The 23755-nt window shown below is 35.8% G+C and overlaps 1 protein-coding gene across 1 annotated transcript in view; it reads left to right on the forward strand.

Annotated features, from left to right (window-relative positions):
- EPB41L2 (erythrocyte membrane protein band 4.1-like 2) overlaps nt 1-23755 on the forward strand; it is a gene marked incomplete at its 3' end in the record, with an annotated part of 48170 nt that overhangs the window by 4713 nt on the left and 19702 nt on the right. The window contains exons 3-7 of the mRNA XM_010182637.1: nt 9520-9624; nt 14482-14524; nt 20286-20361; nt 21565-21783; nt 22217-22304. Of these exons, the coding sequence (XP_010180939.1) occupies nt 9520-9624; nt 14482-14524; nt 20286-20361; nt 21565-21783; nt 22217-22304 (531 nt within the window). The remainder of the gene's footprint in view (nt 1-9519; nt 9625-14481; nt 14525-20285; nt 20362-21564; nt 21784-22216; nt 22305-23755) is intronic.

Below are 23755 nucleotides of genomic sequence, written 5' to 3' on the forward strand. Positions count from 1 at the left end.
AAGCGTGAAGGTGTAATATGGAAATGAATGGGAAAAGGGAGGGGCAAATTATGGAATACTTAAACTAGAGATAAATGTCCCGTGGGACTTGATAGGATGCGCTATGCACTGACACTGTTTCCCATAACCTTATTCTCGACAAACAGACAATGTATGGGCCAGCTAAGTGGGCAGTGAGGTGGACTGGAAACTGGTTGAACTGCTGGGTTCAAGAGGCTCTGATCAGCAGAACAAAGTCCAGCTGGAGGCTGGCCACTAATGCCTTGCTAAAGGCATTGATACAAAGGCAATTAATGACCTGGATGATGGCACAAAGTGTGTCCTCAGGAAATTTGTAGAAGGTGATAAAACTAGGAGGAGTGGCTGATGTATCAGAGGGCTATGCTGCCCTTCAGATGGACCTGAACAGCCTGGAGAAATGGGCAGACAGGAGTCTCAAAGCTCTGCAAAGAGAAATACAGAGAAATAGCTGGTGAAGAACAGCCCCATGCACTGGTACAGGCTGGACTGATTGGCTGGAAGGGAGCTCTGCAGGGAAGGAACTGAGGGTTGGGAGAGGTGTCCCAGTGAACAAGCTGACCATGGGCCAGCAAAGCAGCCCACAGCTTCCTGGGCTGCATTAGGAATAATGTTGGCAGCAGGTCTTTCCCCTCTGCTCAGCACTGGTGAGACACACTTGGAGTTTTGGGTCCGGTTCTTGGCTCTCCAGTACAAGAAAGACACAAACATACTGGAGTGCATCCAGCAAAGGGCCGCAACACTAATTTAAGGGCTTGGAGCATCTGCCATATGAGGAGGGGCTGACAGAGGTGGAACTGCTCAACCTGGAGAGACTTGGGGAGATTTTGGCACTGTGTAAAAGTACCTGACTGGGGAATGAGTTAAAAAAAACAACCAACCAACCAACCAACCAAAACCCTACCCCACCCCCACCCCCCCAAAAAAAAAGAAAACCCAACCAAACAAAAAACCACAAGCAGACAAAAAGCCAAACAAGCAAACAAACAGAAACCAACAAAACAAAACTCCAAAAACCCAAAAAAAGGCAGTTCCATAAAATCTCAGCCTTTTATCGTTGCTGCCCAAGTACCTGGTTTTCTCTAGGTTTTTTTGAAATAAAACAATGAGTCCCTAAATAATGAAGAACTTCCTTAGGCTTTTTCCACACTTGTACAATTTGAAGACTGTGCTTTGATACTTTACTGTCAGGGAGTGCAGATGAGTTCAGGTATAACATCCCTAGCAGTCCCCACTGAAAAGCTTCTAAAATAGCAGCTCTCTTTTGTAACTGCTTATCGAATTCTGTGATCTAGGCCAGTTGTTTAGTCTGACACCTATCTTTTTATTATCCCTCTATTTTCCCTCATTTTACAAATTAATATCAGTATAGATTCAGGTGCTAGCACTCTGACAATGTCTCAGTTATGTCAGTTTTTTACTTTATTTTCTCTTCTTTTTTTTTGTCCAGTTTGTTGGTTTTTTTTTCTTGAAAGAACAGTATATCCAGTGACAAGAGTCTGTGTGCTTGGGAAGAAACGCAATTTCAGTTCACCGGAAACTGCTCCCTAAGCTGCTATCCACATGGTAGATAGATTTCTATTCTGCTTACATTCCCTTTTGCTTCGTGAGCTTATTTAGTTCTAGACATATTTGTGGCTACCTGGTTTCAAATAACATCTTAAAGAAAGAGCTGTTTTGGGCATTTTTGTTTGTTTTCCCCTCCAACTTTTGAAGCTTGTTTTGTTCTTTATTTTGCAAGTGGCATGTTTGGTACTAATTAAATCAGAATAATTTCTCAAAGTTGCATGGAGAAAGATTTTTTTTTTTTTTTTTTTTTCCCAGACTTAAAAAAAATGGGAATTTCAATTCGATAACACGCTACTGAGCTTTCGTAGAAAACATAAAATAATTGTATCTGAAAAGAGGTCATATTTTTTGTGAAAGGTTGTTTAACAAAGTAAGTTCATGTAGAATTAGGTTTTGAAGGTTTATTACCTCAGATTCAAACTAAACAGCAAAAGCTCTATAGAAGTTGTTCTGGTCCAGACTCTGGGCTTCACTAAGTGTTTTTAGAAATGCAGTATTTATCAGGTGACAAATGAATATTCTAACTTGCTGAGAACTGAGTTCAGCTCTACTTGTAAACACTTGAATTCTGTAATACAAAGCTGAGATATCCTGTAATTGTGATACGACTAAAGCCAATTTGTGTATATTGAGATCTGTTTTCTGTTCTGGTTACCACAGACTGGTTTTTGTAATAATAATCCCAGTATTGCTCAGGGATATTCTTGTCTTGGCAGCTGTGAGCTGTGTGATGACTTGTATGGAATTGCATTTGGTTTTAATAGAGGGCGTGAAGGGAAAAGAATTTTTAAGGCAAGACAGAGAAACTTAAAATCCTCAGCAAATGTTTCTTGGTTTCATGAAGCAGACTCACTGTTTTGAGTGGAAGTTACTTGTATATAATCCTTGATGTGTTTTCATGACCAAACCCAAATGTTACCATTTTATCTTTCAATGCGATCTACAACATCTGTGTTCAAAAAAACATCAAAAATTGTATTTAAGATTGTGTATTATCAACACAGTTCAGCTCAGAGGGCAGAGTTAAGTTTTGAGATTAGCCTTTCCTTTGGAGATTTTACTGTTTTCCAGAAGTTGCAGTGTAGCTAAATTTTGTGCTCTTGAGTAGACACAAGTTGCTGCAAGGTCCGCTCACTTCATGTTCTTGCTTTATTAATTTCAGATTGGCCTTTCAAAATAATTGACATTTGAAGTACCAAATTGGATCGCTTAAACTGCCTCAGTTTCTTTGACTGTAATTCCTTAGTGCAGCCAGTGACTCTGATCCAGCTGAAACAGTTCTGCTCTGCTTTCTTGGTTTTTCTTCCTTACAAAGGATTTCAACATGAGAGTCCTTGGGAGAAAAAACAATCAGGAAAAATATAAGTTTGTATTGTACTCAGAGTCAAGGATATTTTTTGTAGTGTTATCATCCCACCGAATAGCTTATCCATGCATTTTTCTGGCGTATTTGAATGGACAACATCACAGTTTTTCTTTAAAAGTGCTAATTTATTTTGGAACTGTGAAAAAAGTGAGAGATTTGTTCTTCCTGAAGATCATATGAGGAAAAGCTGTGTTCTCAGCTTAATGATGGACATGGCTTGTCCTGTGTCATCCTTGGGGCAGTGGTGGGAGAAGCTGTATTTTAGATCTTGTTTTCTTTACAGGAACGAAGTCAAAAACTTTCCTTTTTCTTTTTTTCCCCTGTGAGACAAGCAATAGTGATTGCTCATGTTTGCAGAAATATACATAGAGAATGCATTGAGAGAGATTTCATAGTAAACAAAAACTGATTTCTGTGACAAAATGTTTCTGAAAGCTAATTTATATGCATGTGTGTCTTCTCTAACATGTTGTGTCATTTGTTGGTGAATGCCACAGAGTAGAAACTGATAGGAGATGGTCAGTCAGACAAAAATAGCTTTAACATGTTGAGATAGCAAGTTTCTCTATGAAAATATTTTTTGAGGCAAAAAACCCCTCAGTTCACTCATGGCGAATCAGCATGTTTTTACTGTGATAGAGAGACATCTTTGCAAATGACTATAATTTGACGCTGCTCTTTTGTAGTTGAGAATTTGCCATCAAATAGCTGTAGGAATACAGTTGTATTTGTACCCTTCTTGTTTCCTTGCCACTTGTATGTTTTGTATATTGATAATTTACTTTAGAGTCTTTCTTGCAGCCACCTACTATTGTTTGACAACGGAATAATTTCTTTTGGCTTGTTTCTGCATGTCTTCCCCATTGCCCAGGGCATGGGCTGATTTTTGGCTTCAAACATAAAGTACCTCTCAGATATTTCTTTTTTTTGAAGGGATACTTTGTAAATTAATTCGTCACCTCAGAGTAATCTGTTTGTTCTTTTGCCCTTAGAAGTCTTGATTTTGCTTTAATAGGGCTTCTGACTGGTGTCAACTTGCCAGTTTGAACTTAAAGTCTGTCATTCTTTTTCTACAAAGCTGTTTAAACAGCTATTTTAGCTTGTTTTGTGATGATTTCCTTCAGGTTTTTTCTCATCTATATTTGTACTTCTATTACTTTGCTTTTGCAGGTGCAAATTTGGAGGACCTGGCTTACAGTCTTTTCCTTGAGAATAGCTTCTCCAAACTAGCTTGTCTGAATGCCAGTGTAGATATAACATTCAAGGTAGTCCATTTATTGCCCAGAAGGGTCCATAACCCATCAGCACAATGAAGCTAAGCCTTGTACCAAGTGAAACCTGTTCCTCAGTACACTGTAATTTGAAACTCGTACTGTAGTGTTTTGTGGTTTTTTATTTTCCCCAGAGATGAACTCTAGTCAGTTCTACTGTCATCTTATCTGCATTGATATCTTACTTGATAAAATATGTCTCAGTGGTCTGTAAATGACTACTCTGTATCTTGGCTACTTGCTCTAAGGAATTAAAAACTTTAAGTGGGAGTAGTGTGATGAACTTTGATACCAGGCACTCTTCAAACTTGCTTTATTTTGGCTATTGAGAACCCAGAAGCTTTCATAAGAAAGCAAAATAACCTCCATTTAAATGTTATATTTAAGCTTTTTAACTTCTAGTCTAAAATGTTTAAAGTTCAAGTCCACAGGCTCCATATTTACGAAATACATTGATTTTATGCATTCTGTAGCTTTTAAGAAAAAATGTCAAAGCTCTTAATCTCTAGGAGACTTCTGAAAGATATAATGAAATGATACAGTATGGAAGCCTAAAGAATTTGAGTTCTGTGTGCACAATATGTGCATACATAGATAACATGAACAATTAATTAAATTAATTTCTTTTAACCTTAAAAACTATTGTAAGAGGGAGGAAAGAGGAAGAAACTGTTGTTTGAGTAGTTCTGGAGAAGCATGACAACCTTTTACAAGCTGTGAACTTTCAGTTACCTTTTATTATTTTCTTCAAAGAGAGTTCAGTTCACTTACAAGGATAACAACATGTAAGTGTATCAGAGAGACTTGTCAAAGTAGGTGAGCATGAAAGATGTTGAGTGGTATTTGCCAAAAATTGTTAACAACTGAATTTGTGCTTAATTGAAATGCCAGAACCATATTAAAGGATAAAGTAACTTAAGTTCATGATTCAGTAGCATAATATTTGTGAGACGGAATGGCAGTTGAATTTTACTATCTTAAGTGAACAGACTGTTGCAAAGTTTGAGATTTAATTTTGAGAAGCAAGGTTTAAATTTTTTTAGCACTGTGCAAATGACATCATTTTGACCTATTCCTTTCCTCATAATTGATACCTGTGGGAGCAGGTGTAAGTCATTAATCTTTAGGGTGATCTACATATGCCTCTTGCTTTTTATTTCATGGGGGGAATCAACTTACTTTTTTTTTTCCCTCTTGTTCTGTGGTTTCTTAGGTAGTTAGGAGGAAAATTTGTCATTAAATTTTGAGTATGTGATAAAGACTTGTTCAGATTCTCTGCTTTAAATATCATCTGGGCTTTAGTAGAGGATAACACAATTTAAACAAACAGAAAATGCTAACAGCATAATGATTACTCGTTAGAAGCAAATGAAGATCCTGTTGGGCTTGCTTACTGCATTCAGTCTGTGGTCTAATTAAGTATTTATAGCAGAAGGCATTTAAAGGATGCCAGCATTGGCTGTATTTTATGCACATGTTAACAATTGAAATATATTGGAGTTGACAGAGGTTCTGTGGTTACTTGAAGTTTGCTAATACAAAGTAAAAATAAGATCAGTTTTAACACTGAATTAAGAAAGTCTGAATGAAGGTGATACGTGCAGATGTATAATTGTAGTTGAGTTTTGGTTTGCAAATCTTTATTTCTGACTGCTCAGATGTGTAGACTACTGTCTGACTAAACCTAAATGGTCTGTTTCAAGTATTATATCCTGTCATTTCTATTTTTTGAAATTAAATTTGACAGATTTTTAAAATACTGGTCTGGATTCAACAGACACTGCTGAAAGTAATGTTTGTGTGAATTACTCTCAAAGCCAAAAGATGCTTTCTACATCTCTGTGTAGTTCATGCAAAGGGAACTAAAACACTTGATTTCACCTTTCGCATCACCGCAATCAAATGAATGTATATCGTATAAATGCTGTTATTTACACAGTCTAAATGTACATAACAATTCTGGCACCAACATACAAAATGACAGAAATATACCTTCTTTACTCTTTCAGTACTCAGAATACTAAATCCTGAAGGAAAGAGTCTTGCCAGGGTTTTAGATAAGATATGAATATCTTCCCACAGATGAAAGGAGGCAAATAACCGGGATAACTTTGGTTACATACATTCTTTCTATGCCCTCACTTAAAGAAAAGCATAATTTGGGGGCAGTATCAAATCCTGCTGTTCTGAGTAAAACTGTCATGTTTTAAAGTACTGGCTCTGTGAGCCTGTCCTCACTCCTTCTCAGCCTCTTTGTATAGCTGGGCTGGATATGCTCATCTTCTTGTGGGGACTGACTATGGCCTAATGCTTTTACTGCCATTTCAGAATGGAGATACCCTTGTTTGCTGTGCTGTATACACATATATATGTGTATGTGTACGTGTACCTGTACATAAATGCATAGCTATACATAAATATTTAAGCTTAACAATTATCATTTTACATATTGGTTCTAACTATCACTGGACACCTCAACCAGCTGGTAGAAAATGAAGTAGAATCCAGGTTAAAGAGTAACTGCGCAAATCATGATTCTGCCTTGTTAGAGTTCCCTGCTATTCTATTACACAGTTTCTAACTTCTGAAATGACTGGATCACAACAGTTGTCTTCTCTACATAACTTCAGTTCTTTTTCAGGAGCACTCTCTTACGAATACTGGTTTTTCCAGCAAAATTCCTGTAACTTAAACTGTGTAGTAATGCCTGTCCTCACAGAGATTACAAAGAAATTGCACTTGAAAATTTTGGTTTTGTTAAATAAATACTTCTTTCAGATTTTTAAAACTATATCACAATACATTAAGAACATTAAAGAACTAGGAATATTTGAATTCTACAAATAGAATTTTATGACGAAAGCCATTGCCATACTGAGAGGCTTCTTATGATTTTGAATCCACAACAGAGCCCTTTAAATGTCACTTTCTGATGCTATAACTTCTTTGTATTGTGCTGCTCTCTAGAATGTAGACTAATATAACTTGACCTTCATGGCATAGTTGTTCCACAAAAGTAAAAACACCACTATAAACATACGAAAAGATCTTTAAAGATACAGTGGGCATTGCCAGTGCATCCAAATTCTGTATTGGCTATGACTTCCTAAGAAGAAACTGGGCAATATTTCATTGTTATACTTGCAATGTGTTTCCTGTCAATTTGGCTGCTTTATGTCTTGGTCTTTCAAAGACTTAATATTAACCGTGGTTTTCAGCTTTTGAACTTTGAGAAGCTACGTAATTAGCAACTGACTCTAGATATGGACTTAATGATAGCATTTATTATTTCTGCACTAATCTGCCGATTTCCCTTACTGAGATGTGTATACCTGGAACTTGCCTTTGCAAGGTGTGAACACTGATGTGCACAATGATTTAGGGAGAAAAATTCTGTCTATTATAGATGCATCTAAGCAGGATAAGGATCTTCAAATCTTCTCTTGCTTATACTTTTCCAGTTTTCAGTTTAGGTCTTTTCTAAATTACTGACTTTTATTAATCTGAAAGTGGGGCTGTGTAGAAAACTAAGTGGTTATCTCAGACTCTGAAGGGAAACAGTCATCTGTCTTTCAGAAGAGTAACTTTTTTGAAAGTATCTAAGTTAAGATTCCCAGCTCCCTATTTCAAAAGTGACGGACTTGTAAGTTGCACTGCCTCACTGTGGTGCTTAGGCTGCTAAATGTGCTCATTTTATAAGTGTTTCTTTGAAAATTTTCTGAACTTCAGGACAATGCAGTCTTGAATAAATAAAGCTTTGGATTCTTGGGGAATAAAACAACAATGCCTTCGCTATTTGCTCAGTGCATACCTTCTTTTCACCCCCCTCCCTTTCCTCCTGGCCTTAATGTTTTGTGTGGTGGAGCTGAGCGGCGGGCAAGCGCAGAGCTGGGGCATATTGCGAAGGCTCTGCCACTGTCTGCGGGGGACAAAGGCTGCAGTGTCGCCAGGGCCTACACTGGGACCGTTGATGGCTTTTCTGTGGAATTGCAGTGGTGTATGGCATCTACTGAAATCTGTAGGATAAGCAAATGCAAAAATTCCTTTAAGCTGCCAGGGCTCTGAAAATGCCATGTTGTGGCCTCATTGATAAATGCCACAAATAGCAGAGCAGTCATGAAGGAGTTGGTTCAGACTGGGAGACTGCATGCCGTTCATATTCAGATTTTAACTGTGGAAAGAAAGTCTCATCTTCCTCACCACTGCATGTGTGTTATGAACTGTCTGCTCTAAAACTTTCTCCCATTAGCTGCCATCTCCAGTACCATAAATCTTTTCCCTAAAACCTATTGCACAGAAGTAGGGCCTGAGTCTGCTTTTCATTATCAGTAATAGGAAGATACAAGATACTCTTGTTTATGTTCAGTTACAGGTACAAGAAGAACAGATAAAACTTCAGGACTAATTGTCATTTGCTTAAGCTGTACTAATATTGAGCTACAGCAAGAAACATCTTTGATTACTACTGTAAAATAGCAGACTACCATATGGAAATTAACCTCTAATAAAATTGTGGTCTTCTTGTTTGTTTGTTGTTTGGTTTTTGTTTTGGTGTTTTTGTTATTGTTACTTCCATAAATATTAGTTTTAGGAAGAACAAACTTCTTTCACTTTATTTGTATAATTTTTGACCATTCAATGGATTTGTTGCGTACCGATAGAGTTCATAAATCTACAGACTGAAGGCAGCCCTCCTCTTTTTTTTCCTGCCCCTCAAAACCTCTGCAGTACAGACAGCTAGACATTGTATGCTTCTTTTACTGCTCTGATCACTGACTTTTAGTGGTCTGCTTGTTCTTTTTGTCTCTTGAAGATAATGCACTTTATTTTTCCTGGGTCTTCATATCCCATGATTCATAAATGTCATTGAGATGTATGCCAAAATGCTAGAAAGGCAGAACTTAACAGGAAGTAACACTGGAGGAAGTATATTAATTTTTAGAAGCTAATATAGAAAAGGTTTGCTCATGTGAAGGAGTCTTCTATGACTTTAAAAATAAAGATCCAGAAAAACGGAGCTATTTAGTGACAGTATGCAAAATATTTAAATCAATTTAGGTACTGAATTTTCCTTGTAAATTCAAGTTGACTTTATTGATGAACTGAAAAAATAAATGAAATGCCTTTATTTTTGTCAGTGATATGTGCAGCTTTCAAAATACAGTGAACAGTGTATTGTAAGAAAGCTACAGCTTTATAATCTCTTTTACTGATATTTGAAATCTTCCTGACTAATACTAATTACAGTATCTGTAATTAAGGATTTACTGATAATACTTTTTTTCTTTTTCCCAGAAAAGAGCAAAAGGCCAAGTGCTGTTTGACAAAGTGTGTGAACATCTCAATTTACTGGAAAAGGACTATTTTGGATTGTTGTTTTATGAGAATTCAGAACAGAAGGTAAGCCTGTATGAAGAATCTTTTTATATTACTACTGACTTCAATAGTTTAGTGACCTATATTGTATTAAATATGTTATATTTCTAATGGTATAGAATATGCAGTTATTAACATCTGAGTAAACCATTGCAAAGTGTCAGGTTTTGTCTGCTGTAAACTTGCAATGTGTGTATGCTCAGATACCTCAAAGTGCTCATTTATTATTTAGAGTGGGGGAATATTTAAAATGCCCACATTTTTGAGAAAACTAATTGAGTAATTGCTGTCTTTTATAGTAAAACAGCATGCCATCCCTGCAAGTGAAGACGGGAAATTTTAACTAATGTCTTTCCCTTAAACATCTGACAACTCCCCAAAGTTCCAAACGCTTAAATTTTTTTATGTTTTTAAAGACAAACAAATCAATCATCGGTTGATAAATAATACAAAAAATAATCTTTTGCCTGACTTTGCAGTAATTGAACTGCCTTTTCTCATATGCACTTAATAATGCTTTGAAGAGGAACATGAAGTAAATCTTGTCCTTAAGTCTCTAACTGTTGGGCTTTGGAGCTCTTTTTGGATTAATTTTAAGCTTAAAGAAAATTTTGGCATTTGTAAAGTTGGAAGTCTAGATTGGTGCAGTGTATGTCTCTTCTTTATCTTTTTGTATTTATTTATTCTAATGTACTTCCAATTGGACTGACAGAATTCTTGGTATTTCGCATTCATGTTAATTGAGAAGCAGAGCACCACACCTTAAAAAGAGCCGATCTGTTTTTTCATATGTGTATCTGTGTATTTCCCACCTTCCCCATCTCCTACTTTTTTTGCGGCTTTAAGCTTAGTTTATGGCAGGGACTACGAGATTTTAAATGCCAGTAAGTAACAGTAAAGGAGGGGGTTATTTTAGCTATTTCCTGGCTCTAGATAGCCCCTATGCCCTAGATTGTACCCAAAGTCCATTATATGGATGGTACTATGCCTCTGGAGCAGCTCTAAGTTGTGATTGCCAGATGAGTGGGGATACCCAGGTTTTCCAAAAAGAATTTGAGAGTATGGGCTTTGGCATGAACAAGTCACTTGGCCAAGTGCTTACAGGCTTTTTATGGGTTGGACAGTCAGTACTGTAACATCTGCACAGTTGTATAGGTGTGTTTTATTGTTACTGCTATTGTCACTCAAGTTACCTAACTTAAAGCTACTGGTTTGGGTTTTTTTTACACCACCATGTTTGGAAGTTCTTACACTGGTATAAACTGATAATGTGAGGTGTAGCTACTGCAGTGTCTTAATACAACAAAATTACTGGTTGTGTGCTGAGACACTTCCCCTTTCCCAGCTGCCATTTCTTTCATGATAAGTTTGAAATGGTATAGCTGCACAGAATGTGCTCAATAAGACTGAAGGACTCATTTTTGTTATTAAAGGGATTTTTTTAATACATGGATGATGACAGTTTAAATTATTTTCAGAATGTTAAGTTTGTGGTACATTTTTAACGAACCCTGTGCTTCTGGTTTAGGAATTTAAGTGTCTCAGCTTTTTCTCATTCTTTTAAAAAAAGGGAAAAATGTTTTTACTTAATTTGTAGAGGTGTATGGAGGGCTGATTAGTTGTGTTCAGCAATAGCTGCCAAAGAAAGCTTGGGGACTCAGAGCTTTCACTGATTTTAGGCCCTTCTCTTTCGTTCACCTCTGTAGTGAGTTTAAATTCTTTCTCCATCTCAGTACCAGTTCTTTCTGATGCATTTGGTTTTTTCCTCATGTTATGACTGTTGCCTCTTCATTTTAAAATGCCACAAATCTCTGACCTCCAGGCCAGTCAGTACTAACTGCTGAATGATGTGTTTTTCCCATTCTTGTGTAGTCATCACAGCCACCCATTTATGAGCCAGCTGTTGAAGTCGATGGCAGCTGTGGGGTGTGGAAACTGAATGCCAGGCACTCTGTTGAATTAGAGCTGCTCCCTAATGCACCGTCGGGGTACCATTGGAGGAGGAGTCCCATTAACTTTTTACTATGGGTGTTCTGTGCAGCTGGGAGAGATGTTATGTCTCCAAATCAGACTGATATTTGTTAGCTTTAAGACACATTTTTAAACTACTTAGGTCAAATTACTCATTAATGATTTCTTTTGTGGTTTTGCAAATGTTGAATTTATTGGTCTAGAGTTTAGTGAATTCAGTGCATTACCCCCTCAAAAGTTCATGAATGCTCCATTCACGCTGTAATTGGTCCGCAGGAGTGTTAGAAAGCTTCTGCTCTTATGTTCTGGGCACCAGCTGGAAATGCTGCTTTTCTGGATTTGTACAAAATACTTTTGTACTGGTCGAGAATATTTTGTTGTTCTTTGACAATTCATTACTTTGTCTCATCTATAACCTTATCATTCACAAATGAAACAAATAGATTTCTGCCTACTGGAGCAAATCAGCATGTACACACTTCCTCTTTTGTTTTAAAAGACAGACCTGTCTATTCTGCATTAAAAGGTCTATTTCAGGGTAGATTCTTTCAATAGTGCTTGTTTTATCTATAACAAAAGGCACATATGCAAAAAACTCCACCCTTGTAATTATGCATATAAATAGGATATAACCATCTGATTTTATTTGACAGAACAGTAATGAAATTTGAGGGCAAAGTCTGTTTCCAATAAGCTTACTCCAGGTTTGGAAAATCAGAAAATGAACAGTATAACTTCTGTAAAGAGAGGATTATTCTTCTTGGAGCATATTTTGTATTGTATGTTCTTTTTCTCCCACTTTATAATGATAAAAGATAAAGTACTGAAAGTAATATATAGTCACAAATCCTAATTTTCTGCTGTAGTTATTCCATGCTATGTTCTATACTTTTTTACATTATTTAGTTAATACTGTAATTTATCTAAAATTTAAGAGTTTATGCTACTTCTGGTTCTCTGTAATTGGAAGAATATGGCTGTGTATCATTTTGAAATGGAATTCATACCAAAACTGAAGACCTAGGATGGTAACTGTAGCTGAAATGAGTCTCAGCTAAAATTACTTGAAGACTTCTGTTGTTTTCCAAGACGTTCCTTGTCACAGCTCTTCCAACAGATAGCACTTTCTGACTTAAGCAGAATAAATAGTATCCAGATCTTTTTGAGTGCTTTATATATCTTCCTTTGTAAAGACATTATGGACTGTGCATCTCTTGAAGAATTAAAATATCTGTGGAACATAGAGGTTGCAGACTTAAATGTGAAGAATGTGAAAGAAATGTGAAATTATTTTTTTTAATTACATCTGTGAAAATTAGAAAAAGGGTTTCTTGCAGTATTTGTCTAATATATACATGCTGCATTTGTGATTAAATCAACTTAGACCATTTACAAGAGCAATCTTTTTATTTTGGGTCATATTCGTAGAAGCAACATCCTTTATCAGCAGAGGTGATCTACATTAAGGACTTGCACTAGTGCAAAAACATAGGAGAATGTGGAACTAATCCATACAGACCCATAAAACTGCAACCTCGCATGTTTTGTGACTTTGGGTAGAAAAGCCAAAAGTAGTGAAGATTGAGGGACATGGTATTGGAAAACAATTGTTGCATCTAGAGTTTGGTACCATAGACTGAAAGGTGAGTCATATTATACCCAATATCCACTACTTGGCTAGGTTGGGCAAGAAAGATAGGTAAAGGTATGCCTTTAACAACATCTGTGGCCCCCTCTTAAAGCTGCTAATATGCACAGTAGTTTATGGTAATGCAAATGTTGGCCTTGACCTTACAAGTTAGTTGCTACTTCTTCCTTAGTTTGCACACCTCTGTCTTTAAAATGCTTCAAATCCTGCTGGTAGGCTGGTTGTATGTGTGTTTGTTCCATGTATGTGCTCGTGTATGTGTATCTGGCCATGAGAAATAAATGTTTAAACACTGAATAAAGTAAATTCTTGGTAACTACGGTTAAAAGGCTTAAGTTTCTAGTCTCTCAATCTATTTTCCAACATCTTTGAGTAAAATTAGTAAACAAGATTGAGTTATTGATGAATATATGTTACTGATTTCTTAGTCTCACTTCCCAAAGTCGTATTTTTGGATGTTCAGTCACAAAAAGGTCTCTTTGCACATATCAGTAGTAACTGAGATGCTATGAGCTATTTAATAGGTTGCATATATTATATAAAAATATTTTTGGCATTGAGGATAGAACACATTTAATTGTGAGGCATCTAACTATGAAAAAGTGACTTTATTTACATTCCCTAAAATAGAGCCGAGTATCCAGATTTGAACCTTGCCGATGTATCAGTGTTAACATAATACATGTTCATAGAGAACTTTGCTCTGGGAGAGGTCAGAAAAAAAGCATGGCATTTTATTAGTTTTTTCCAAGCACCTTTGAATGTTATCAGAACTGAAATGTATATGCATTAAGACAAACAATGGGAGTAAAGTCTCTGGCGTTCAAGAGAAATACTGTCTTAAGTAACTCTCTATGAATGTGTAAGCAGACATGTAAAGATTACACAGCCATTCCTGAAAAGTTTGCTTACGTCAATAATAAAAGGAGTGTGAAAGTAAATTGCATTTGTCAAATGTAATTTGCTAGACCACATCCACTGTAAGACTTATCCACTTTTCAAAATTACAGAGCATAAATAGACTAAAGCAATAAGACAGCTATGAAGGCAGTGGCATTAAACAGTTTCAATTATGTGCATGGGTGGGGAGACTTGCTAGCAAATCACAAGTTCAATTTGAGAATTCTCTTGGTTATTTTAAAGTAGAACAGATGTCTGAACAATACACACTTTAACTGTGTTTTATGAAATTACTTCACCACCTTCAATCTGAAATTATTTCAAATGCTGGTCGTCACTTTTTCTTTTTCTCTCTTTTTCAGAACTGGCTAGATTCTTCGAAGGAAATTAAGAGACAAATTCGAAGTAAGTTCTCCTGTATTCAGATGTTACACTGATTTTTATTTCCTCAGAGAAACATTCTTCATAAACTTAGCAGCATGGATGTCAACTTAATTGTTTACTTACAGCATTGACCAAATTTATATCTGATAATGATGTATTGAGCCTTAAAACAGAAAGCAAAGCTTCTATTTCTTTCTAGTGTCCAAGAAGGATAGAAAGAATCACTCAGCCTTGTGCTGTAGAAGTTAATTATTACACTGTTGTTGCTGCCTCAAAAATTTCATGTGTTGTATTTGGCTAATAGTTGATCTTTTTGCATCCTGAAACAGCAGATGTTTTTCTACTTTGTACTGATATTTGGGTTATGGGATGGAGAACGTCATCTTGCAAAGATGGTCATGGTTGTTGCTATAGGACTTTTAACTTTGAACACTCAACAGAAGAATATGAAACTAAAAAGAGAATCAAGATGTCTTACAAAAGATTTATGCTTTTCAGTTTGGATCAGTCCGGTGTTGGCTTTTTTGATGCATCTATCATTTGTAGAATGAAAATGGAAAAGAAAGTGTAGTCTTTGAATGTCTTGCTACAATACTTTTCAAACTGAGTCCATGTGAGAAGTCTTGCTACTTCCTATAGTCAATAGACAATGAGTAATTTATTTTACTCTGTTTGCATAAAACTGTCAAAACTCTTCAGTAGCCAGGTAGCTTTTGTAGTAGATAGGGGAGTGAATGGAAACTAAATTTAGGGAATATTCTTTGTTGAGTATACATATCTCAAAATAAGTAGCCGCTAAGTGCTACACAGTCCTTCCCCTTACTGAGATTCTTCTCCTTGCTCTACTCGTTTGTGGCCAATGCAGGGATTATCTTCTTGGGTTTTGTTTTATGGTTTGGTTTTTTTTTTTTTATGGAAACCTTCTTTTATTAGTGCCCAATAGGAAATGTTAGTGGGGAGGAGATGATGATGATGATGATAACACCATTTACATGTCTACACTTTCAACAGAACAAGAATTTAAGAAACCGACTTTGAATTCTTTCAGAGAATGTGATCCAGTAGGGGTGTTTGTACTTAAGAACAGCAGTGTGTGTTGTTTACATTGACAAACTCATGGTTTCTATATTATTGTTAACTTCCTGTTCTAAGGCAACACTCACATTTTTCAATAGTGGTGGTAATCCTGTTTTCTTTAGACCTTTCCAAATTGATTCCCTTACTAGGAAGATGTTCTTTATATTTTGGATAAAGAAATGAAGGTTACAAAAACTTCCTTGGAAACTGCTGTGGTTTGGTTTTTTTTATCTATCATGCTCTTGTATAAGCAAACCAGACCTGTTTAAAATAGTGAAGGTACTAATATACTTATGCAAACATAGGTCATCCTTTTAATTAAGGAAAAGTTACTAGTACTGTAAATTCTTATTCTGTCAGTCTTCAGAAAAACCTATTAGTTGTCCAAATATGTGTGCTAAAGACTGTTTTGTTTGATTTTAGTATTTAACAAAAGATTGAGGACATAGATACTTTTTGTTATTGTCTTCTGTAGTGATCTGCATGCTATGTAGCCTACACATAAGAGTCATGAATCCGAAGTATGGGAACTGACATGAAAATTTCTTGGATGCACTATACAACACGTGTTTAGTACTATATAATACGTACTACAACAAAAATGTTTTAAAGGTTTGTGGTTTCTTATACATTTTGTATCGGACATCATGTCCAGTTTTTTGAATTGGGCATCATGACTGGAATTTTTTCTCTGGTCTGTAGCACTGTAGTTGATAAACATAGTGTATGAGGGAAACAACCAAGTAAAAATACCATTTCAATGATATTAAAATGAAACTTGCTTATCCCAACTTGCACGTAATCAGCATGCTGTTAGTTGTCTTCCTCATAATCAGTATACTAAAGTTTCCACATATTAGAATGCAATGCAAAAACAAATTTTATCCCCAAACTACATGAGTATCAAGTAATGAGGCTTTTCTTATTTTCAGGCGCAGTTCTAAATATAGTTGTCTTTGAATCAAGAATGGGAATCTTGTGTACAAAAATACTTGATTATAATAAATATAAAGTACCTGCAAAACCTACTAGTCCATTTGAACATTTGAAATGAAGAAACTGATTTCTTTTCCTCTTGTACTGCACAAACCGAAGCGCTAGCATGCCAGATAAGCCTATTTGGAGAAATACATTGATCTGAACACAAATGTGACAAATTTGGAAGTGGAGTTCAGCATGTCAGTTTGCAACTTAATATTTGTACCAATCTCTCTCTCACACATGACTGGGAAAGGCTAGATAAGAATCCTGTGGTCTCCCCAAGTCGTGTTCTGCATCGGGCTGTCTCCTGCTAATTCAAGGTCCTAAGGCCTCCTATGTGATCTCTCATTTGTTCAGGTTGGCCTTTAGCTGGGCAATTATGTTGGATCTCAGCGATTACCAATGTTACTTTGGCTAATGAACTTGATCCATAAGATACTGGCTCTGTTCTGAGAGCTACAAAGGTGGCAAAAATCCTTGTTTGCTTGCAGCCAGCCTGACCTGTTCAGGAAAATTAATTCTTGACATTTTAAACTCGTGTAATTGGATATCTACTGGTATATGTTAAAACCTCAGTTAATTCAATCAGGAACAGGTAGGGTAGTTACTCTCCTGTCACTACCTTCTGGAAAATTGCTGCACCTAAAGTGGATTCAGGCTTTTGCAAAATTGAGGATTTCAGCTTGAATATAGTGATGGTACAAGCAGCAGCAACTGACCTTGGAGTAGTGAAATTCCAGTCTTCACAGAGTGCTATGGTTCACCCTCACATTAAAATTTAATTTGAGAATTTATCTGTGAGGTGCATGACATTTTCTTACCTCTGTCTGTGAGCAGCGTATCTTTCCTAGTCACACAGTACCTGAAAGATGTTAGCTGAGACACAGAGGTATCATCTGTAAAAGCCAGAAAAAGCTTTTACTGGAAAAAAAAGGACCTCATTAATTTCCCTGTTTGAATGGGATGAATCATGTTATTTATGCTGTGAGCTGGTTAGTTCTGTTGCATTCTTTTTCTCTAAAAATGTGCCTAAAGTTGCTGCAGAAGCATTTTTGAGGTAACAAGCTGGCCAGAAAAAAACTTGACATTTCTGTAGCCCGACATCAAAACAGAGAGCCTTATCCGGGGACAGGATTACTTTTTATTTTGTCTTGGCTTCCAATTCAAAGCAGCAGCAATAGTGTGCATTATTGTGTGGAGACAATTATGTTTGTATGCAGCCATTATGTGGCTGTAAACAGTATGCTGTAGTAAGAAGTATAAATATAGACTGTGCACATTGTAATATACTTGCTAGTCTGTTTTCAAGGGATAAATGTGCCTTCAGTAATCAGGCAAAATATAAGGTTATAAGGTCACCAACTGTACAGAAAATATTTAGTAGGAGGTCAACTACAACTTTCTTTTTTCCTATGGATTAGCTATGGGAATTAGTTTGAGTAGATGTTACATTTTTTCACGTAGCGTATAGATTGAGAGGCTTTAGGCTCTCTTTAGCTTTTTATAAAGAATATAGACTTACCTTTTTTCTTCTTCAAACAGCGTCTAGGTCTTCTGGCTACAGTACTTTCTGAAAGCTAACTGTAGAAATGCTGACAATAAAGAGAAATGGTTTAAGCAGGGATTCATCTGCGATTAGTTTAACTGCGATTTTAGACCAGGAAAAGCTGCATCATACCAGGAAACATTGCTTCATTCCAGGAAATCTTGAAGACTGGTTTAGTACCTGTGTGGAAGGACACATCTTTCATCCATCTCTCCTAATCCCACAGCTGTATCTCCCTAAACATGACAAATCTCCCTGAACGCTTTTTGCTCCTCTTCATCAGTTTGGCTTATTCGATATCAGCCACTTTTCATTAAATGATGGTATTCCCTGGGTGATAAATGATGGAAGTGGGCTAACCTATTCCAGGGTTAATTGTGTCATTGTACTATTTAGTGTTAGGTAAAAGGTTTTATTTTCTTAATTCTGTCATGCACTGGATTGCAGTAAATGATGCAATGAGGCACATTTTATGGAATTCAGTACTATGTGTACCTCAGATTAGGCTTTGTCATTTAAGGAGTCCTACCTTACTTCGTAAGCAAAGGTTTCATTGTTTTAACAAATAATTGGTAACTGGGGAACACTAAGATACACTAAAACCCTGCACTCTCAAAGGGAAACATAGTGATTTAGCAGCCAGGTAAGAGAATGAGGTTCACGTTTAAGCAGAAATTAAAGTGCTCCAATGAATAGTCATGTCTGAAAAACTGAAGTAACTTCTGAAATTTTGAAAGTTGTTAGCAATCTTTATACAAACCACCTCTTCACCTTTAACAACTGTGAAGTTTTAAAATAGTTGGTTTTGTTTGTTGTTTGTTTTTTATAGAAAATAACCTTAAACAAAAATGTCAGCGCTATTTTCTAGCATAATGTTGGAAATGGCCTTTCAGTCTCTTCTTGTTATTGTTAAAATACACATTTTTTTCAAAGTACAATTTATCTGTGTAGGGCAGACTTTTAAAACTGTTCACTGTCCAAAATTCACCATTAAGAGCTGTGTTTTACCAAAGATTATTTTTACTATGTTTTTCACCAAAATATTATTTGCATTAGGAGAAAATGTGTTAGAGGAAGACAAAAAAATACTACTAAATTGTTTTGCTAATATTATTATTTCTTGCCTTTCATCATTTTTAGCAAATCTACATTAGTAGTGCTACTTACTGTGCTTGGCAAGATATGATAAAGCCCAACTGCATTTGCTTTCAAGCAGCATGCACAACCAAACTATTACATTCTTTTCCTGGACTCCTGTTTTGGGATTTTCCATTACACATGTATGTCTGCACTGTACTTAATAAAATCTGTTTGAATTGGGAAAGTTCTACATTTTGTTAAGTTGTTAGTACTTTCCAGTGAATGTAGTCCTCTTGCTCATAGTGTTACAATACTGGCAGGTTCTACACTAGTGGTAAAGTAACGTTCTGAGAATGTATATTAATTATTGATGAGTCACTTCAGCTTTTAAACCCTTTAAAGTTTATTTAAAACTAGAGCTATGACTAAAGACAACATTTTATGCTTTTTCAAACTATTAAACTAGTTTTAAGTATGCTTTTGCTTAAAAAAATGCATGTGATACTAACAATTCTAACACATGAGAATTTAAAATTAAAATAGTTATTATAGTTGCTAAAGGTATAGTTTCTTTAAAAAAATTTAAAGTAATTTCTAATATTTTTTGCCTTTCATGTGTTCTGTATGAATATGAATAATTTACCTATCTGTTACCTATACAATGCAGTCCTCATCTTAACATCTCATGCACAGTCTTTCAAAATAACAGTTTAAACAGGAGAAAACTGTTAGCCTTGGAAATGGAGATGAACACAAATTCAGTGCAAGTGTCTGAATACAGAATATCTTTAAAGTATTAAGATATTACGATATTTTTCAGATCAAAACCTTCTGATATAGACATAAATTACTGTAACACATTCTTTAAAAAATGTTAACATGCTAATCTTTCACTGTGTGTGTATGTGAGTAACTACTTGATAATGAAAATAATGTATGCTTCCTAGTAATGTATGCTTCCTTGTAAAAAGAGGAAAAAAGCTTTCTTCAAGATTTCAGTGGCCTAAGATTTATGACCACCTAACTTTTTTCAGTAAAGTTCTTTTTTTGCTTGCCTCACCTTGTTTGAGATTAACAATTGGACATTTTCGTGTTTAGGTTTACCTTGGATATTCACCTTTAATGTGAAGTTTTACCCCACTGATCCTTCACAGTTGATTGAAGACATCACTAGGTATGCATAGCTCTCAATTTTAAACTTAAAGATTACTGTCCATCTAATTTGAAGGCCATATAAAGTTTCTTCTTCAGTTTCTGGATGCTGTAACAAGTTTGGCTATTACTGTAGAACACTAGAGATGTTCTTTATCAACTGCTTTTTGGAATGAGGTTGAAAAGGCAAAGTAAAAACTTCAGGAAGAAACCTGAAAGAAGAATTTAATGATAAGTGGGGATGTGATTTGGGCAGGAGGTAAGAAGTGATCATATTTGAAAGAAGCCAGTGGTTTATTGCTGGGCTGCTGCTTTGTTACATAGCATGTGAGGGTGTGGGGTTATTGCTACTACAAGCGAAGCTCAAGGGATCCAAGGTACTTCAGTGATAATCTGGGCCAGGTTGGTGAAAACATAATTTTATACTTACACATTAAATAAAACCATAACACATAATAAAACCTGAACATAATTCTTTTCCAGAGTTCTTAAACAGAAAATACTTAGAATGCACTGGGTAGAATGCAGGGAATTGACACTCATGGTTTTCAGGAGTTATGGAAAACCTAAGAAGTTAGTTTTGGTTTGAAGTTAGCAGACTGCTGAGGCAGGATGTGTTACTACGTATTGCATTGGATCAGTCTTCTGCCCAAAATATGATAGCTGTGCAAGTGCGTAGCTGATATATTGCTGCAAATACTCTAAGACATTTAGTACACAGTGTATTTAAAAGAAGTTGTTCAGGACTAACCCAAATTTCTTTTGTGTATAACATGACTTGACTAGCTCGTGAACTGCAAGGGATATAAAAGTTGGAATTTTAAAGCCAAAGGGAAATGTCAAAGAAAATGCAGGGGTTTTTATTTGTAAACCTTGGATAGATGCAGGCTACAGTGTGAAATGAATGAATCCCTAATTCAGCTTTTGTTACAAACTAGATACAGGTTTTCATTCATTTATATTGGAAATCAGAATTTTTCCTGCTTTTCACATTATTTATGGAAGTAATATTGACTGTTAAAAATGGAAATGAAATTTACTGTGTGGCAATAATGCTCAAATAATATAAAGTTTAACAGATTATTAATTGACTTATAACATACACCTTTATGATTACATGCATCTCAATAAATTCTGCAAAATCTCTCCTAAACTTGCCATTGCTAATACTTTCTCTGTTCTTTTTGTTTGTTTTGGGTTTTTTCCGCTTTCCTTTGTCTTGCAGATATTTCTTGTGCCTACAGCTTCGTCAGGATATTGCTTCTGGTCGCCTGCCATGTTCTTTTGTGACTCATGCCCTCCTGGGCTCATATACCCTGCAGGCCGAGCTGGGTGATCATGACCCCAATGAGCACCGCAGTCACTACATCAGTGAATTCCACTTTGCACCCAATCAAACTCAAGAAATGGAAGAGAAAGTAGCTGAGCTACACAAAACACACAGGTGTGTCACATACAGCTGGATTAAATGAAATCATCATGGTTTGTCACCTTTATGTCAATTCTCTTAAGAGTATGTGTAAAACTGCTAAGCTGATGCTATTGTTACTTTGGAAATATTTTGCTATGTAACTAGAACGTCTTACTTTCATGTTTAAAAATTTCAGTTTGAAAGTAGCAGCTTCACTTAATATTTCTATCGGAGCATATGAATTAGTTTAAGCAACATACAGCTAAAATATTTTGAAAGAGTGAATATGGCAGTCTCTACTAAAGGAACAGAATATGCTTTGAAAGAACACTTTCCCTTTAGGGCAAAAATGCTATTGATAACTTACAAACTGAGATTTTTCTACCTGTCTGAATTCCAGGATTCCACTCAGTTTTGATTCTCAGTTCTTTTGTCAATAAACTCAAGGCTTATTCAATGGTTTTAGGGGCTTGACTCCAGCACAGGCGGATTCCCAGTTCCTAGAAAATGCTAAGAGACTTTCCATGTATGGAGTGGATTTACATCATGCCAAGGTATTGGGGATTGGTTTGGTTTTGTTTTGTTTTATTTTAGGGTAGACATGTTTATTATTAAAAAACATAGTACATATAGACTATTTTTAAAACTTCATACCCTGAATTCTTGGGTATAACCATTTTTTCTCTTGGTAACAATAATTATTCAGTTTACAGCTCTAACATCCTTAGAATTTAGTTTAAATCTGTTTATTTAATGTGTAGATGTACATTCAGCTTGGAAATATTTTATTCAGAAGAGCGGCTAAATAAATTTTACATGTCAGGTTTTTGATGCTAAGGAGATGTGGGGCCATAAAGTAAAGCCTAAAAGAACATGTAATTATTTCTGTAATACAATGAGAGTTGAATACAGAGGCAGGGGTGGGTTAGGTCTTGGGGGAGGGTGAGGTTTTGATGCTTTTTCCACTCCTCCATGTAGGTCAAATCAAATTTGCATTTCTAGTGGGGAATTTTTTAAGTTAAAAACCAAACAAACCAACTCATCAACCCACTCCCTCACACAAATGATTAGGAAAATTAATTCATTGTAAGCATATCAGTCCCATATTTAAAAAAGAAAACCAAGACTTCTAAGTATTGGTGGAAAAATTGTTTAATTCTGTTTCATATGGAAACATTGTTCACTTGTTTTTACAATTTTCCATAGACTTTTTTCTGTGTTCTGTTAGGAACACTTGAAAGAAATACACTTAAATTTTTATTCAACTGCATTAACTATGTCTGTAACATTTATTCATTTTTTAATACAAGTGCAGTGTGGCTGTTCACTTGGTCTCTAGTGTTTTAAGGAATTCAAAGTTTTAGAGTTATTTGGAGCTTTCTTTTGCCATAGTGAAGTAACTGCAAGCATTAGAAGCACTGTTTGCAAGAATCTGCTTGCAGCTGTTAGTTATGCCAGTGCAGCAACCTTTTAATGATAGTGTCAGCATTTTATGTAGTTGTTCTGTTGTTGGGGAGGACATGAGATTCTGCTGTGTTGTGTAGTGGTACAGTGTATTGAAGCCTTATCAGTTGAGTGATGAGTTTTGAGCCTATAAAACTTGCATCAGACTCCTTCAGTAAAACAGAATGCTCAGAAGCCTGGCTCACCAGCACTTTGACTGAAATAATTGTGTTGATGTTTTCAGCCAACTGTCCATTACTTCCTCTGTGTTTAATATACTAGTGGGTGACCATGATCACCAACTTGTTCAGACTTTCATTGACTCTTCTAAGTTGGAAAGGCCTGGTTTGACTTTTTCTCCTTCTAATGGTTGTTGAAATTATTGGTAGCACATCCACCATCCATCCTTGCTCTTAAGTTATTGACTTGGTCCCTATTGCCAGGATATTGAAGAATTTCCAAGATGTGGCATATGCAGATAAAGGCATGCCAAAGCCCATTACTTTAAGGCTTTATAATAAAAATAATATATTTGGTTATTTCTGCTTTAAGAATCTCATTG

The sequence above is a fragment of the Mesitornis unicolor genome, unplaced genomic scaffold (genome assembly GCF_000695765.1).
Source record: "Mesitornis unicolor isolate BGI_N332 unplaced genomic scaffold, ASM69576v1 scaffold51564, whole genome shotgun sequence".
NCBI lineage: Eukaryota > Metazoa > Chordata > Aves > Mesitornithiformes > Mesitornithidae > Mesitornis > Mesitornis unicolor.